The sequence below is a fragment of the Silurus aristotelis genome (genome assembly GCF_946808225.1).
Source record: "Silurus aristotelis genome assembly, chromosome: 14".
Lineage (NCBI taxonomy): Eukaryota > Metazoa > Chordata > Actinopteri > Siluriformes > Siluridae > Silurus > Silurus aristotelis.
This window is the reverse complement of record NC_139587.1, coordinates 23,068,087-23,083,804: the sequence shown is the minus strand read 5'-3', so window position 1 is coordinate 23,083,804 and position 15,718 is coordinate 23,068,087. Positions and strand designations below refer to the sequence as shown.

At 37.0% G+C, this 15,718-nt stretch overlaps 1 protein-coding gene across 2 annotated transcripts; it reads left to right on the top strand.

Moving 5' to 3' along the window:
- The first annotated feature begins 2,352 nt into the window (after positions 1-2,352).
- On the top strand, positions 2,353-15,626 carry prr5a (proline rich 5a (renal)). 2 transcript variants are annotated; one of them, XM_083561745.1, is made up of 11 exons: positions 2,485-2,780; positions 5,706-5,767; positions 5,929-6,059; positions 8,985-9,095; positions 9,275-9,355; positions 11,449-11,497; positions 11,593-11,650; positions 11,758-11,849; positions 12,800-12,940; positions 13,023-13,161; positions 13,422-15,626. In XM_083561745.1, exons 2-11 carry the CDS (start codon positions 5,729-5,731, stop codon positions 13,946-13,948), a joined length of 1,368 nt encoding a protein of 455 aa, XP_083417871.1. In that variant the 5' UTR covers positions 2,485-2,780; positions 5,706-5,728; the 3' UTR covers positions 13,949-15,626. The 2 variants fall into 2 exon arrangements, with proteins under 2 accessions (XP_083417872.1, XP_083417871.1); XM_083561746.1 differs by lacking the exon at positions 5,706-5,767 and having other exon boundaries at positions 2,353-2,780.
- Positions 15,627-15,718: the final 92 nt, after the last annotated feature.

Sequence of the window (15,718 nt, the reverse complement as noted above, 5' to 3'; positions counted from 1 at the left end):
GCTCATTGATGCATTTGGAAAGCAAAGGAGCGAAGATCAGTGTTTTGAGATCTATTAGGTTTCCAAGTAGAGATCCATGGATTAACATGTACCACATATGTGTACAGAATAATACGTTTGCAACATTACTGTTTTAAAACTATTTGTACACACCTGTCCAAAACACATGCTGGCTGTGTGCTTTTAATCTTCTCTCTAATTTCAATGTTCCATATGTATTTATTTTTTACAAACGTCTGGAATAATGTTGCACATAGCGAATAAATGAATGCTGGATCTTATTAACCCAAGTTCAGGATTGAACCTCTTTTCTGCTTTTCCTAGCTACAGATACATGAGCATGTAGCATGACAATATGCTATGAGCATAGTTCATTCGGGCGTTTCATGGGGTAGCTAGTATAATTGTGTTCAGCCCAAAGATAATTTTTGTCTATCGCATCAGATTATTTACCTTTAATAATGCCTTATTGGTGTTTTTTTCTACCTTTGTGGAACCAAAGGTCCAGCACACCAGCACATCCAATAGTGAAAAGAAAATGCACAGACTTGTATGACAAAGCAAGGCTGGCTAATAACTTTCTAGCCTAGCCTGAATATTCATGCAGGATATCAGGGAGATGTGCAATACTGTACAGTTACTTGTGTATCAGACACAATGTCATAATGTAAAGCTTTGTTCAGTATTTAGCATCTTCTTTTTGAGCTGAGATATTTATTAAACATTTTTAGGAATCACAACTGATATCAATACCTGTCACTGCTGATGTCCAGACATGATGTAATCTCAGTTTACCATATATTTTTTAAAGATATTGTGGTAATGCTTGAAGATATTGTTAATTATTTGGCTGGTATTGAACTGTAAAAGATGGGTTGTGATAAGCAGGTGACTGAGATCTTAAAGCTGATGAAAAAATTAAAATAAATCTGTAATAATGCCATTTCAATTCATTTTTGTAAAAAAAAAACAATTATATATAATTTAGTATTGCTGTGATGCCTGAGCTCCCAAAAGAATTTAGTTCACATCTGTCTGTTTTGCACAGCCTTCAGATAATGTGGTTCCTGTGACCAGTCATGTCAAATCAAGTCAAGTTTTTTCTATAGCGCTTTTCACAACAGACATTGTCTCAAAGCAGCTTTACAGAATTTAACAGTTAAGGTGAATGGTGTGTGTTTATCCCTGATGAGTAGCCATGGCGACTGTGGCAAGGAAAAACTCCCTTAGATGTTAAGACTAAGAAACCTTGAGAGGAACCAGACTCAAAAGGAGAACCCATCCTCATATGGGCGATATCAGGGGTGTGATTATAAATCTTTTTAACAATACAGAACACTGGAGAGAGAGATCTAACATGAGCACTGGAATGTGTAACCAGGAGCTACTAAGCAACTTATAAAATTGCTCAACATTTGCGATCATCACAGATCCAACACCAGCTTCTCCATGCCAGAGCCTTCAAACACTCTAAGAGGTCCAATGCCCAAACTCCACATGAAGTGGGATCCAAATAATGCTTGTATGTCTCTAGGGGGTTCAGGATGTTTGTGGGGTTAGGCGTCTACTTCTTAAGGTCTACAATCTTCATGAGGTGGGACGTGACTGGAGCTGGCTCAACCTCAATCATCCTGTCCCTTTTGTCATTTCTGATCTGCCTGATTCATCTCAATGCTCACTCTGTGCAACTAAGAAATGGTTCTACATGACCATCCTAAAGATGCATGAAGTTATTGAGAAACCCAAGAACTATGAGGATGGATTTGGATTGTAATTTAATATAAACAGTCTACTACAATGGCTTAGGACTGCAATGTCAATGAACAGTTCTGCATTTAAAGGCCCTTCACTGAACAGTACACCTCAACTATGATGAACACAGATGAGCAAGGGTTCCCTTTTGAATCTGATTCCTCTCAATGTTTCTTCCTTACACCATCTCATGGTCTTCTTCCATGCCATTAGGGATACACTTATAAGGGTTGATCTTATAGGCACTAACATATAAATTCAAACAGAACCTATTTATCTCTGTAAAGCTGCTTTGGGAAAATGTCAATTGTTGAAATTAAGGTGTACTGAATAGAGGATAATGTGTCGTTGTAAAGCACCTCCGTCTCAAACACATCAGCCCAATCCCAAATCACTTCCTATTCCCTATTTTAGTGCACTACCACCGCAGGATATGAAACCTTAAACCTTGCATTGTTTCGCGTCATGGGTGGAATCCCTCCCTGTTGCCAGTTTTCCCGCATTAAAAAAAAACCCTCCCTGTGCAGGAAAAATTCTGGAGATAGATCAATAAACGTGTTGTGTAGTACAACTGTAGTATCGCCATTTGGGTCTCGAGCCCTTTCCTTTTCGCGTCTCGACGATGGCGTCGTGCACGGCGCGCGCTCTCGTCCGCGCTCGCGCACCCGCGCACGCACGCACCTCATCGCACCCAATGTCTGGAGGAGCGTCTGGCCGCGCGCGCAGTCTGCAAACCGGGCGCGGGTAGGAGGGGCGATTCGAGGCTACAGATACCACAGGAATGACAGGAGGAAGCCGCCTTGCCCCACATCCGCATTTACACATTCAACTCACTTCACTGGAAAACAATACCGCCCTGGACGCGCATTCTGACGCGCATCCGATCTCTTCACGCCTCCAGTTCTTTGTTAATTCATCTCAGTAATTTATCTATTCATTTTTTTTTATTGTTTTCATCACCCAAAGTTACCGTATCCGAGGTGTCCATGACTGTTTACACGCAGTTTTCAATCTAAAAGCGAATTATGGTGAGTTAAGACAGCTTCAAACGTAATGCACACATTTCTTTCTTTTCTTTGGCATTGCATATTTTATTGCTGTAAATACAGGCTTGTTTGTTGGCTAAATAACGGGAATGCGTCCTATCCGCCAATAGGTACACCGAGTACTGGGGTGAACCGCCCCCCCAAACACACACACACACACGCGCGCACATACACAATTACAGTCAAATGGGTTACAATGTTATGCGCCAGGCATATGGACAGAGGTTGTAATGTGTGATCGTGTCCAAGACAGGAAAAAGAAACTGTATCAAAGGGACACCAATGTCCTTAGTGTCTCTACTAGGAGCTGCAGCTGGACGGTGATCTTACCTGTCCACCGAAACGCGCACGTTTGTGTACTGTGAAAACACTTAATTCTAATTGGGTTAAAAGGGAAAACACACACGATTACACATCACGGGACTGTGCTCGCGTGTAAGAGGATTTTCGGCGTAAAAGACGGAGCACGTGTTTGTGAAAGCGAAGTGGCTCTGTGATGATGTACGAGCCTTTTGTTGTAGCTCTTTGTTGAACGTGGCATTGCACGCATCAGCCGCTAGGTGGCGCATTTTGAACACATTGCACATGTCTGCACATGTCTTTCCTGTGCTTCCCTGCTCTAAAAATTCATTGTAAAGCTCAAGTTTGGTTTTGAGCTGAAGACCTATACAAGGGCTTTTTTTTTCTAGAGCAAAGAGAAACTGCTGAGGTGCAAAAATGGGATCAAATAGGGATTAGTTGTACAAACCTCAGACTTTCATGTAACACGCTACAGTTTTCATTTTTAATCTAATGATTCCATATTTGTTCTGAACGTGTTATGATACAGTCTGATTTCATTTTAGTGCCTTCTGTTTTATGTCACCCACTTTATATAGATTCTCAGGCAGGCCTACTGTTTATTTGCAATTGATGACGATGTAGACAAGGACTATTTTAAGTATCAAAGTTATGGCTGGGCCTATTTGCACATCAGTTTATTTTTAATATCCCAAATTATAATTGATTTGAATTTATCAATATTTAATTACGATCAATAAGAAGCAAACTTCCAATGGTTGCCGGGTCATTTCTCTTATTGTTTTTTAAACCAATGAATGAATGAATCCAAAATCATCTGACCTTTAACATTTCAGTGGTGATGTGGAAGGACTGGAGGAGTCATCTGCATTGTTCCTTTATTAAATATCACAGTGATGTGTTCAGCTGTGCTCAACCTCAAAACAGTGTTCAGAACACTTGGTTTTAGAAAAGTACATGATGCCTTTTAAACAACATGACTCAAATATGAATAGTGATATCAGTGGATAAAAATGTCTCACTGTATCTTACCTAATGAGCCAAAAGACTGAACAACACCATACCGTAACTTGCAGCCTCCTACCGATGTCACAATTTGCTTAGCGTATTGGTGTTCTTTAGAAATCTAAATATAAACACAATAGGACAAAAGGGATGCATTTTGTGTGATGAGTCAACAAGGTTTAGAAACTGAGAAAACAGCTATTTCTTTCTTTCTTTCTTTCTTTCTTTCTTTCTTTCTTTCTTTCTTTCTTCCTTTCTTTCTTTCTTCCTTTTTTTCTTCCTTTCTTTCTTTCTTTCTTTCTTTCTTTCTTTCTTTCTTTCTTTCTTTCTTTCTTTCTTTCTTTCTTTCTTTCTTTCTTTCCTTTTTAATGATAGAAACGTTTTCCCTTTCTTTTTTAAACCATGTTTGTATCATATTTGGAATGGTAGCTTAAGAAGTCTTAGATAAGGAAGTAAGAAAATACCTGATCCATAGAAAGAAGATCCAATAAAGAAGCCATTGAAATCTGTGAGGTCTGGATCAGAACATTTTAAGTATGAATTATGTTTGCATTTTGAATTCAGTAAAAAAAAAAAAAAGTTATTTAAATGTACCTGTCTCTGTCACCGAGATGGCACTCTTTTCTACCTTCAGCATCATTTAGTTAATATGGTTCATAGGGAACCTTTATGTAAGTTATTTAAAGTTCACTTATGTACCTAAGGTGTTTTCTTTCAAATGATTAAGATGCCTCTGAGAACTTTTTGGACGTGTATACACTAGGGTTGAATTTAAATAAAGCAAGCCCACATACAGACTTTTTACACAGGCCTTGGCTCTGTATAGTCAATGTGGGTGTCCTTTCAATCTACTGAGTCAAAATAAAACATATTATACCACTTTAGGTCCCTGGGTAGTCTATTGCCCCCGCAGTGACACTCCTTCTTTTGGACCTTGAAACATGATTCAGTTTTAGACCATTTTTTTTCACACACACACACACACACACACACACACACACACACACACACACACACACACACACACACACACACACACACACACATTTTGGCGTTTTTCCTAAACTTTTGAGGCACTTTCCGTACCTCATTTTTACTGAGTAATACTGGAACAGGATTTGGCACCTCTGTAGCATTTTTATGCAAAAGTGTATGGAGCAAAACAGGATGCTAAAAAAGCAAGACAAGTGTCATGTCTGTTTCTGAAACTTGTAGGCCCATCCACTAATGTGGGTTTTGGATTTCACCAAGACATCACACTGTGTACTTCTTATTCTGCATAGTTATATCACAATAATTACTATACAAATTGATTTTCTAATAAAGCTGTATTAAACATAAAATAGACTAGCTTTATTATACCCGGCTTACATATCACATCATTTTCTTCTGTAATTAAACATAGGCAAGTGGGCAAGAGGCAGTTTATTATATATGAATGGAGGAAAAATATTTTTAAGTTTAATAGGATTGTTTTTAAAATGATTATCATGGATTATATGCCTCCTATTAAACTATAAATGATATGAGAATGTAGAATTTATTGGAATTAATTTGATTCACACTCTTTTGGATGTAATATGGTATATATTTTATGTATAGAGCAGCAAAATGTACTTTTGAACATGACCAGAAGCAGAGAGCACTTACTACAAATCCATAGGGTAATTGAACATGAATTATTTATATTAGTAGTTATATAAATGTATTTATTTCTATGGTTTTAAACATCTGTATACTTGTTCATATTGTATGTTCTTTATTAGGAGCTTTAATCTGAATAAATGTTGGACTCTCTTTCTCTCTCTGCATTGCTTGAATAAAGATGCTGGAAGACTTCAGTGGGACACACACCAGACCAGGCACCCCCCTCAAAACAAGCTCATTTAGCTTTTCGGCCCTGGCATCCCTACCACACTGCCTTCACATGGATGCCAGTGCACACCCTATCAGGAGGTAAGATTCTAATTAATCTTTCAGCACAGCATAAAATCAACACTTTAATTTAAAAAAAGGCAATAAGTCAATATTGTTTGCAATATTGTTTCTCTACATTTTATGCCACACAGGGCATTAGTTTATTTTTCTGTTTTAAGAGAGATCACTAGGGTTAAATAGTAAGAGGAAATAGAGCTCTGTGTTTAAGATGTTGTGAGTTTGTAATCCCAGCACCACCAAGCTTCCCCCTGTAACTACTCAGTTGTAAAAATGAGATAATTGTATGTCACTCTGGACAATGGCATCTGTCAAATGCCAAATATGTAAATGTAAATCATTAATCAATTGTCTAATGTAATAGCTATAAACCAATAATTCTTGTATTGACTCTTGTAGTTCAGATTGGGTTGACAGAATCACAAAGGACTAGACAGCATAAGCACAATAACCCTGACACACAAATGCATCCATTATATGTTTAACCTTGAGCTTTTAAATGTGACTCATTTATAATTCACACTCAGTTCCTGCTTTCACAGTGGTGTCTGTGAGTTTAATAAACAGACACACGAGGACACATTTAGGTGAGCTGAAGTCCCAGATTTTGGCTTTGAATGTAAAACACCCACTTTCTAAACAAGTTCACTGTCAATCTATGAGTTATTATATATATATATATATATATATATATATATATATATATATATATATATATATATATATATATATATATATATATATATATTTTTTTTTTTTTAAACATACAATTGATTTGTTCGGTGTTAAGAAGAAATTTGAAATTTTCTTACAATCCATTCATGCAAGCTACATGGTTGTCTCTGGAACCTGACTGGTCAGGAGTATTTAATTACACCACAGCTCTGTTGAGTTGGTCAGACATTATAGAGTATTTTTTTTATATAGCAGCTCTGCCAGCTGTTATTCACATCACGTTTATATCCACGTGCCAATATGTTATCCTTATCAGCACATTATATAATATGGCTAACGTGTCAGAAATGTGTTGTAATTTAACAATGAAAGTCGTATAATTGGTAACATGGTTTACAGTATAGTAAGGCATTGTTTATATAAAATGGAATTGCTTTGTGAAAGTCAGTAAGTTTTATGCCACAGGAAAATCAGGAAATTCAAGACAAAGGAGTTTGATTTTTTTTTACTTATTAAGCTCATGAGAGGGAAAACAAAGGCTAAAGAATCGTATAAAATAATGTTTAAATCTGTTCATTTTAACAGGAAGGATCTTGCAAATGTGTGACAACAATTAAATGGAACGTCTATTTCTTGCTGTTGTAACAGGAAGCCAGGGGCTCTATAAATTGCAAACAGCTTCTTAAATGGCTAGAGGTTTGATTATGGAGGTAAAGTATTTGCTTAAATAACGTACTGTATATCAAATTGAAATGTAAAAAAGTCCACCTTTAAAATCTACATTAGGGCACTTTTTGGCAAGTTCATGCTTGAACACTTTCTGTTTCTTTTTTGCTGCCTTGCTGTTGAGTGTTGTTTTGAAGTCAAGTTCTCTGCTTAAGGAATTTCCTCATCACTGCTGACCTCCACTTATGCAACACTAACGCATGTGAAACTACTACTGCGGTAAAAACTCCACAGAATTGTATTCGTGTCTGACTACATGTACAGGGCTCAACGGTTTTATTTCATGAACCTCTCGAAAGAACACATGTAATAAGTGACATTCTGAGTTCAAACATTTAGAGCCATTGTATACTTGTAAGTAATGCTGGTTCTTTCTATAAAACCTAGAAAAAGTGAATAGGTCATAAGAGGGCATAATTTGTTTCATTCCATTCAGATATGCATTGCAACATTATTGTGCACTATTGTTCCATTTCGTAATGCAGCATATAAGATCCTTTGGTTTTTGCATGTTACTTCTCCAATTCACTATTGAGTAGGGTTCATATTTGGAGATTAAGATGCTCTTGGGAAAAACATTGGTTTTAAGTTTCTGTGGCCAAGTATGATCCACATGGTAGCAGCAACAAGATTTTGAAATGAATTTGTTACCATTCGTCAGCGAAGCATTGTTGCATGCATGTTTTCAGAAAGGTATTGTATCTTGCAATGCTTTCCAATGCTTTGTGAAAGTGTTGTTTAACTGAAAACCACAAGAATCAACGAACTATGCAAATCTGAAATTATTTTTGTGGCCTTTTACACCTCCTCCAACATCCTCCTTACTATCTACACATTGGGCCAATTCCTGTTTCAAAGTTGTGAAACTTTTTGTTATGACCCTGATTGTGCTTGTTGGTTATTGTAACTCTGTAAGTATTTTATATCCATTACCTGATTTTAGTCATTTATTTCATAGAAGGTCTATTTCATGGTAATGTAAGAAAAAGGAATTTACAGGAGTGCAACTTCATATCCCAGAGTTCTTGTGGATTAAAAGCAAAGAATATTATTTATACTTTAATTTGTGTTTATTTAAAATATCATACATGCCTCACTGATTATGGCATCCTATTCGGCACATATTTGTATGAGAATTTTTTTTTATAAATTATGTAATTATAGTAATTATTAATATAACAATTAATTATTGTAATAATTTTACTCTTGTAAGCTTATCTTATAACAAGGTTTTTTTTGCTATGTGCATGTATGGACATACAATTGAAAAATCTGAAAATATAATTTAATATAAAGAGGAAGGAAATAGATTTCTGAAGAAAGACGGTCCTGACTCATGGTCAACGGTTAACCTCTACTTTCATTTCCCCCTCCCTCACCCACCCTGAGTCATGTTTACTCCTGGCTTTGTCAGATTCAGCTCGGGACAAACTGTGCCGTTTTCTCTTTCTTTCTCTCTCTCTCTCTCTCTCTCTCTCTTTCTCTCTCTCTCTCTCTCTCTCTCTCTCTCTCTCTCTCTCTCTCTCTCGTTCACATGACCATGAGGACTCTGTACCGTCTGAGGTTGGTGAGCTCTCCGAACCTGAGTCAGCTGGGCAAGAATGAGAAGGCGTCACTGGAGGAGCGAGGATCTGGTCCAAACGCGACATGGAACAGGTGACCTTTATGAATTATGTGCTTATGTTTTGCATTTGGTCAATTGCCAGTGTAACTACACCAGTGCACTTCTACTGACTATTAAATGAATGCTGTTTAGACAACCATCTAAACAGATTAATTTCTCTGTGATCAGATTAGAGGTTTAATTTCTCTGTATTTGCACCTATTTATCACAGCATTCACAATGCAGTTATTGGTGTTTTCCAAAAGAAGGGACTGGCTGACCACGAACTCTACACACTCAATGAAGGTGTGAGGTGAGTCAAGACATTTTCACCTAATCCCAGTCAGATCAATATGTTGTGCTTTCATGTAGTTCTGTTACCTGTATCTAACTGGATATAATAAAAAACATCTATAGGGCATAACTGAATGCTCTTACACTGTCATTGCATCATTTTTAACTCAAGTTGAAACCGTACATGGTGTAAACTGCATTTATATAACAAAAAATATACTAAATAATTATTTTAAAAGATCAGTCTTAAAATCTTAGGGGTTTGAACAGAAGTGTCAGGAACAATTTGGGGGCAAATATTTCAGTTTAATATTATAACCAAACAGGATTCAGGGGCTTTGGAAGAATCACATTGTGCTGACACACTAATCATTAAATAAATACATGTTTTACTACAGGTATGTAAACTAAGGCATTTAACCATATGTACTGTACCACATTGTTTTTTAGAGCGTTAGCTCAGTACCTCTAACTTGATTGGTTCCAAGAGTGATTATATTTCCTATAACTGCACTGGAACGTTTCAGTGATACTCTGCTTATCTGTGTTCATAAGATTTACTTCCCAGTTTGAACCAGTTACTTCAGAAATGTTAGTGACATCATCCGTGGACATGGCAAACAATTACTTTTTACTTTAAATATAAAAGCTTTTCAGTTGAAGATAAGAATGAACATGAGCTGCAAATTTGACCAGAAGCCCCTCCAGCAGCAGTGTACAAGTCAGTGTGAACTAGTTAGCCAGCTTGCCAATGTGCTATAAAGTGAGTGTGTTTTTTTCTGGATCTATGTCTATTAGCAAAGCGAAAATAAAAAGAACATATAGCCATGTGTCTGGAAAAATCACTTACTCAATATTAATTTCTTGTTTATAAAACTTTCATATAAAATCAATATTGTGCTCTCAGTTGTGTGGTTGTACAGAATATCTGATTACTTATAGCACTCAGACTGCAGGCTCGTGCCTGCGGCCAAATAACTGCTGTGCTGATGTGTAATAAAACCACACTCTTTTCTCAGGCAATATTGCTTAATTATAATATGTAAAGAATGAAAATGCAGGGGCATGCTGGAAAATAATCAATATTGGGTGACCAGGGGTAGATTATTTTTTATAAGTGCACTTCATCTCCTTCTTTACTATAGCAATTTGGCAACAATTATTTTATTACTTTATTGAAAAAAAAACATCCTAGTTTTTTTTTTTTTTACACATTTACAGTTACACTTCATTTTGGGAAAGTCAAAGAAACAATTAACAACCAATAAAAGCTATACGTTTCCATTCCATTACTTACCAGCCTCTTGCAAGAAAACTGCAAAAACAACATTTTATGTGGAGCATACGCTGTACAGGTCTCTCCTGAAGTAATTGTTGCTCTAAATGTCATTAAAATAAGATTAAATTGAGCACATTAATATTAACCTTTGATTTACCGTGCAGCCAGAACTACTATCAGAGCTGCCATTATGAAAAATGTATATGAATATAAATTATAGGATTTCAAAAGGATATAAAAGTGAGATTAATGTAATAAGTAATTCATAAAATTAATAATAAACCATTTTGAATGAATTGAATTATAAACAGGTCTGGGGTTCAAGCCCCGGTATCTCCAAGCTGCCACTCTTGGGCCCTTGAGCAAGGCCCTTAACCCTCTATGCTCCAGGGGTCCCTTACGAGGGAAATATCAAGGTCCGTGACGTCGGAGTGACGTGGGGCCGCCTTCCTGTGGGCTCACCACCTGCAGGAGGGACCGTAAGGGACGGTGCTATGAGGATTGGGCAGCAGTCGGAGGCGGGGGCCTGCTTAGACTGCTGCCCCCGCGACCCGAATTACGGATAAGCGGGAGAAAATGAATGATGAATGAATGAATTATAAACAAACAAACTATAAATATATTATAAACAACTATTAAATAAGTACTACTTTTTTTTAAATTCGGATTCACCTCATCCTTTCTACTGATACTAATTTGTGCTAAATTATTTTGCCAACATGAAAAATAAATAATAAATGTAGCTGTATCGTGTAATAATACAAACATTGAACATCATAGGAAGTTCATTAATAGACTAATAGACTAATCTTGTGGCAATTTCTCTTATTCAGGCAGCTACTGAAAACTGAACTGGGCTCTTTTTTCACTGAATATCTACAGGTAAGGCTGCCTCATGAAAGTTATGTCTATGTTGACACGATACACTGATTACACAGCCATTAAACATCTGTCTGTCCCTATTCTCCCTGTTCCAGAACCAGTTGCTGACCAAAGGCATGGTCATTCTTAGGGACAAAATAAGATTCTATGAAGGTAAATCAACAAAATGCTTAATGGTTAAATCATGCAGGGAAATTATGAATATAAGGCTGATGCAGGCTTTCAGACATGTGACTATAACAGTGAATTTTTTTTTACAGGTCAGAAATTACTCGACTCCCTGGCAGAAACTTGGGACTTCTTCTTCTGTGATGTTCTCTCCATGCTACAAGCCATCTTTCACCCGGTCCAGGTAGCCTAGTAAATTCCATCTACACACACTGTTGTTTGCCAAAGGTTTCCCAACGGTTGTATCTACAATTTTTTTTGGGTCAGAAGATAAGATATCCCATCCACCTGCTAATCTACAGCACCACCCACTGGTATTTAAACTTCATACATTTGTGGTACTGAATACATAACACTTGCATGCTGCAAAAGGCAAGGCTGTAGAAAAAAAAAAGTGTGTCCTTAAAGCACCTTTTTGGTTTATGATTTTTGTTTTTAAGCCTTGTGCGTTGTTGCCACAATAAACAGAGCATACCTTTTCCATTACATAGATCTTCTAACATAATGTTGTGGCATTTGTAGTGGGATATTTTTTTTTTCTTTAACAATTGTCTTCGCCAATTAAAATCAGTTAACCAAAGATGTATTGGAAAATTAGAAAATATGGATCTTTCATGGTAGCTCTATTTTTAAGAATCTAGTAAAAGATCTCATGTGTATGTATTTCACAGTCGAGTGTTATGTGTTATACTTAATGAGTTACTATGCTAATATGAGTAATGTAAGATGTAGTTTAGCTTCAGTTCCTTAGCAAAAGAATGAGAAACCAAGTTATGACTTTAGAGTTTGCTTTAAAGTCTGTTTTTGTTTATAGGCTATAACCATAAGGGAGCATTTACATTTACAGATTATGAAGATGCACAAATTTAAAATCATTGCTCCAGCGTCAATTCGGAACAGTGTGCATTGGATTATAACGTCCAGAGCTCTGGATTATTACATTTTATCAACTGTCCCTTATTTTACGAGCATAGAGCAATCTGCACAGTGCAATATAATCAAGACAAAAATTTTAAATAAATATATGCATAGTATATATGAGATTACGTCCAGGATCGGGTTCAGTGTCAGAAGAAAACAGAGCATTCTGTAGCAGGATCTCACATGTCAATGGTGTTATATGTTATGACGCAGGGAAAAGAGCCGTCAGTGCGGCAGTTGTCTCTGCTGCTCTTCAGAAACACTATCACTCTAAACATGAAGCTGGATGAAGCTCTGTCCCGACCGCGTGCCCGTGTCCCTCCGTCCATTGTCCAGATGCTTCTGATACTCCAGGTATGGAAAACCTGGGCTGTGTGTGTATATCTGTTTATTTTTTCACTCTTATTTATTTGGGTTTGTGTTAAATGATTTCCAGGGTGTGCACGAGTCGCAAGGTGTGACAGAGGAGTACCTGAAGCTGGAGTCACTTATTCAGAAGGTGGTGTCACCCTACCTGGGGACACATGGGCTCTGCGCACACGACTGCGATGCCTCCCACTGTTCATGCATTATGGGTAAGCGAGATGATTTAGGATAAATAAAGCACATGCTAATATTAAACAGGGAAAGTTCCTAACCTTTATATGTTTTTTCTTTTTTTGACTCTGTGTCTTTTTAAACTCTTATGTAATTACATGCTAACTACATTTACATTTACGCCATTTATGCCTTGAGTCTCTATCAGAATAAATAAAACACTGGCTAACTAGATTACAAACTTAAGATACCAACTTAATTGATACTAACTGTGGAAATGCTGTTTCACTGTTCGCAGAAAATCGTCTGCAGTGGGGCTGGTCCAAACCTGCTGAAATCCTGGCAATAAATCCAGTCGTTCGCTCCAAGAGCTACAACATCCCCATGCTCACCCCTGTAGCTGAGTACGATGCAGAGGTCGGCTCTGTGGGCAGCGTGGGTATCCGTCGCCACTCAGCCTGTGAGGTCACTTCCTGTATGGAGCAGCAGGGCTTCTCCATCTCCGTCAGCATGGAGATGAGCTCCACCCCTGGGATTCCACTTGACCACGAGCTTACCTTACCTACGGCAAAGCATGGGGCCACGGCACAGCCTGCTCTAATCCTACCTTCCATCTTTATCCAGAACTCTGTGGGGCCTTTACACACTCAGACAGCCATCTCAGATACAGATAAAGCAATGTCTTCACCCACAAGCTGCTCCTCCAGTCCAGAAACCATCGTCATGCAGGGTGCAGACTCTGCGGATTCCGATCAGGATGGGATATTCATCGACTTTTCCCACTGCCGCTCGGACTCCTTCGGCACCAACAGGAAGACTAGCTGAGTTGTGTAATTAATTTGTATTGAACTCCCATATTGATTTATTTAAATCACTACACATGAGGTGATATTTTCACATCACACGTGTTGCCTAAGTGATTAACGGTAAAGCCTGGTATAAGAACAGCACTTCTTTCTTTTATTCTTTCTTTTTTCTTAAAATAAGAAATCTGAGAACACAACTGTCCTTACGCTGCTTTCCAAATGGGACAGTCTTTAGTCTTTATCTCAGGAGCACAAATGCTGTCTAGAAATGCTCACTCTCTAGGGAGCCTCCTCACAAATAAAACACAGAGCTAGCAAATGTGTGCATCGAATATCACACTGTACTGTATGACTGTTTGTTGGCATTCAGACTGTGGTTGGCCAGACCTCAATTAAACAAAAAAACTAAGATACTGTGTTGGATGTTTTATAGCAGACACTTTTATAAGATGTACTAAACCTTTTGATGTACTGTATGTTTTGGGAATTTTTTTGCTCATTTTTAGCATTTTAAAGGTACATAACATCAGATGGAGAATTCAATTTGACTCAAAGATTGTCTGAAATATGCGATCACCCAGCACTGTCATTTCTTTAATGCTTGTGCCTTCATCATCCAGGTATGGCACAGTTTAGGTGTTTAACATTATACTTCATATTTGCTGCAGCTTACAAGTCAAATGTGAATGAATCAGACGTCTGGCCGAGAACATGTGATTGTACATATTTAACATAATCATGCGTAAATAGTATTTTGTGTGTGTGTGTGTGTGTGTGTGTGTGTGTTTTGCAATAACACAGAGATGATTAAGGTAAAACAATCATGCAAAATGTGAGTTAATATGCGTTAGATTCTAAAATTATTTGCAGCTCAATTCAGGTAATTGATTTTTATCTGTATATGTAAAGTTATTTTCCAGGCATAATACATTACATTTTTAAAATATTATTATTGTTCAAATAAATACACATTTCTTAATATATTCTTAAGAAAAATAAAGATTACATTTACATTATTTTATTCCGGCTTTTAGCTTATAGATGGGCACAATAATGGATCAAGCTGCATAACAGCATCAATTGAAACAGAGATGAGTGATCTAACAGACGTTACGAAAATAATAAAGGACATGTCCTTGATTTGTAAGTCAAATAATTGTGTTTAAATTGTACACCTTTTTGAGAAAATGTGAAGTGTGTTTTAATTGTAAATTAATTATTTAATTGTTGCATTTCTTAAATGAAATTATGTAACAAAGTGCTTTGGCATATTTATAATGTTGTTATGGTTGTATAGTTATGTAGTTATATATGTTTTTTTTTTTTTTTTTTTTTTTTACACATGCAATGTTTGTTTGTTTTCTTGAGCATTTGGGAAAAATAGTATTGGGGGATAAAGTGGAGTTTTTTTTTTTTTTAGATTTTTTTTATCTGTGGGAATTAGATTAAGTATGATCATAGTCATCACCTCTTTGTTGCTTGGTTGTGAATTGAAAACACTACCTTTGCTTTAAAACACTACCTTCTTTGTTGCGCAATGGAGATTCCACCAGCAGGGGGCGCTCTGTACCGGCGTCCGAGTGCTGGGGGTCGAGCCGCGGTTCAGTTTTTGTTTTTGTTTTGCAAACCATGTTGGCTCAAATTTGTATGTCGAGTTTGCTGTATTTTTTTATATAATAAACATTTGAGAGCTTCAACGCGTTTTAATTATTTGTAACAATCACATTCAGGCAAAAGAAAGAAAAAAAGGTTTAAAAAAAAAAAACGCCACCGGAAGTGAGGTCTTATA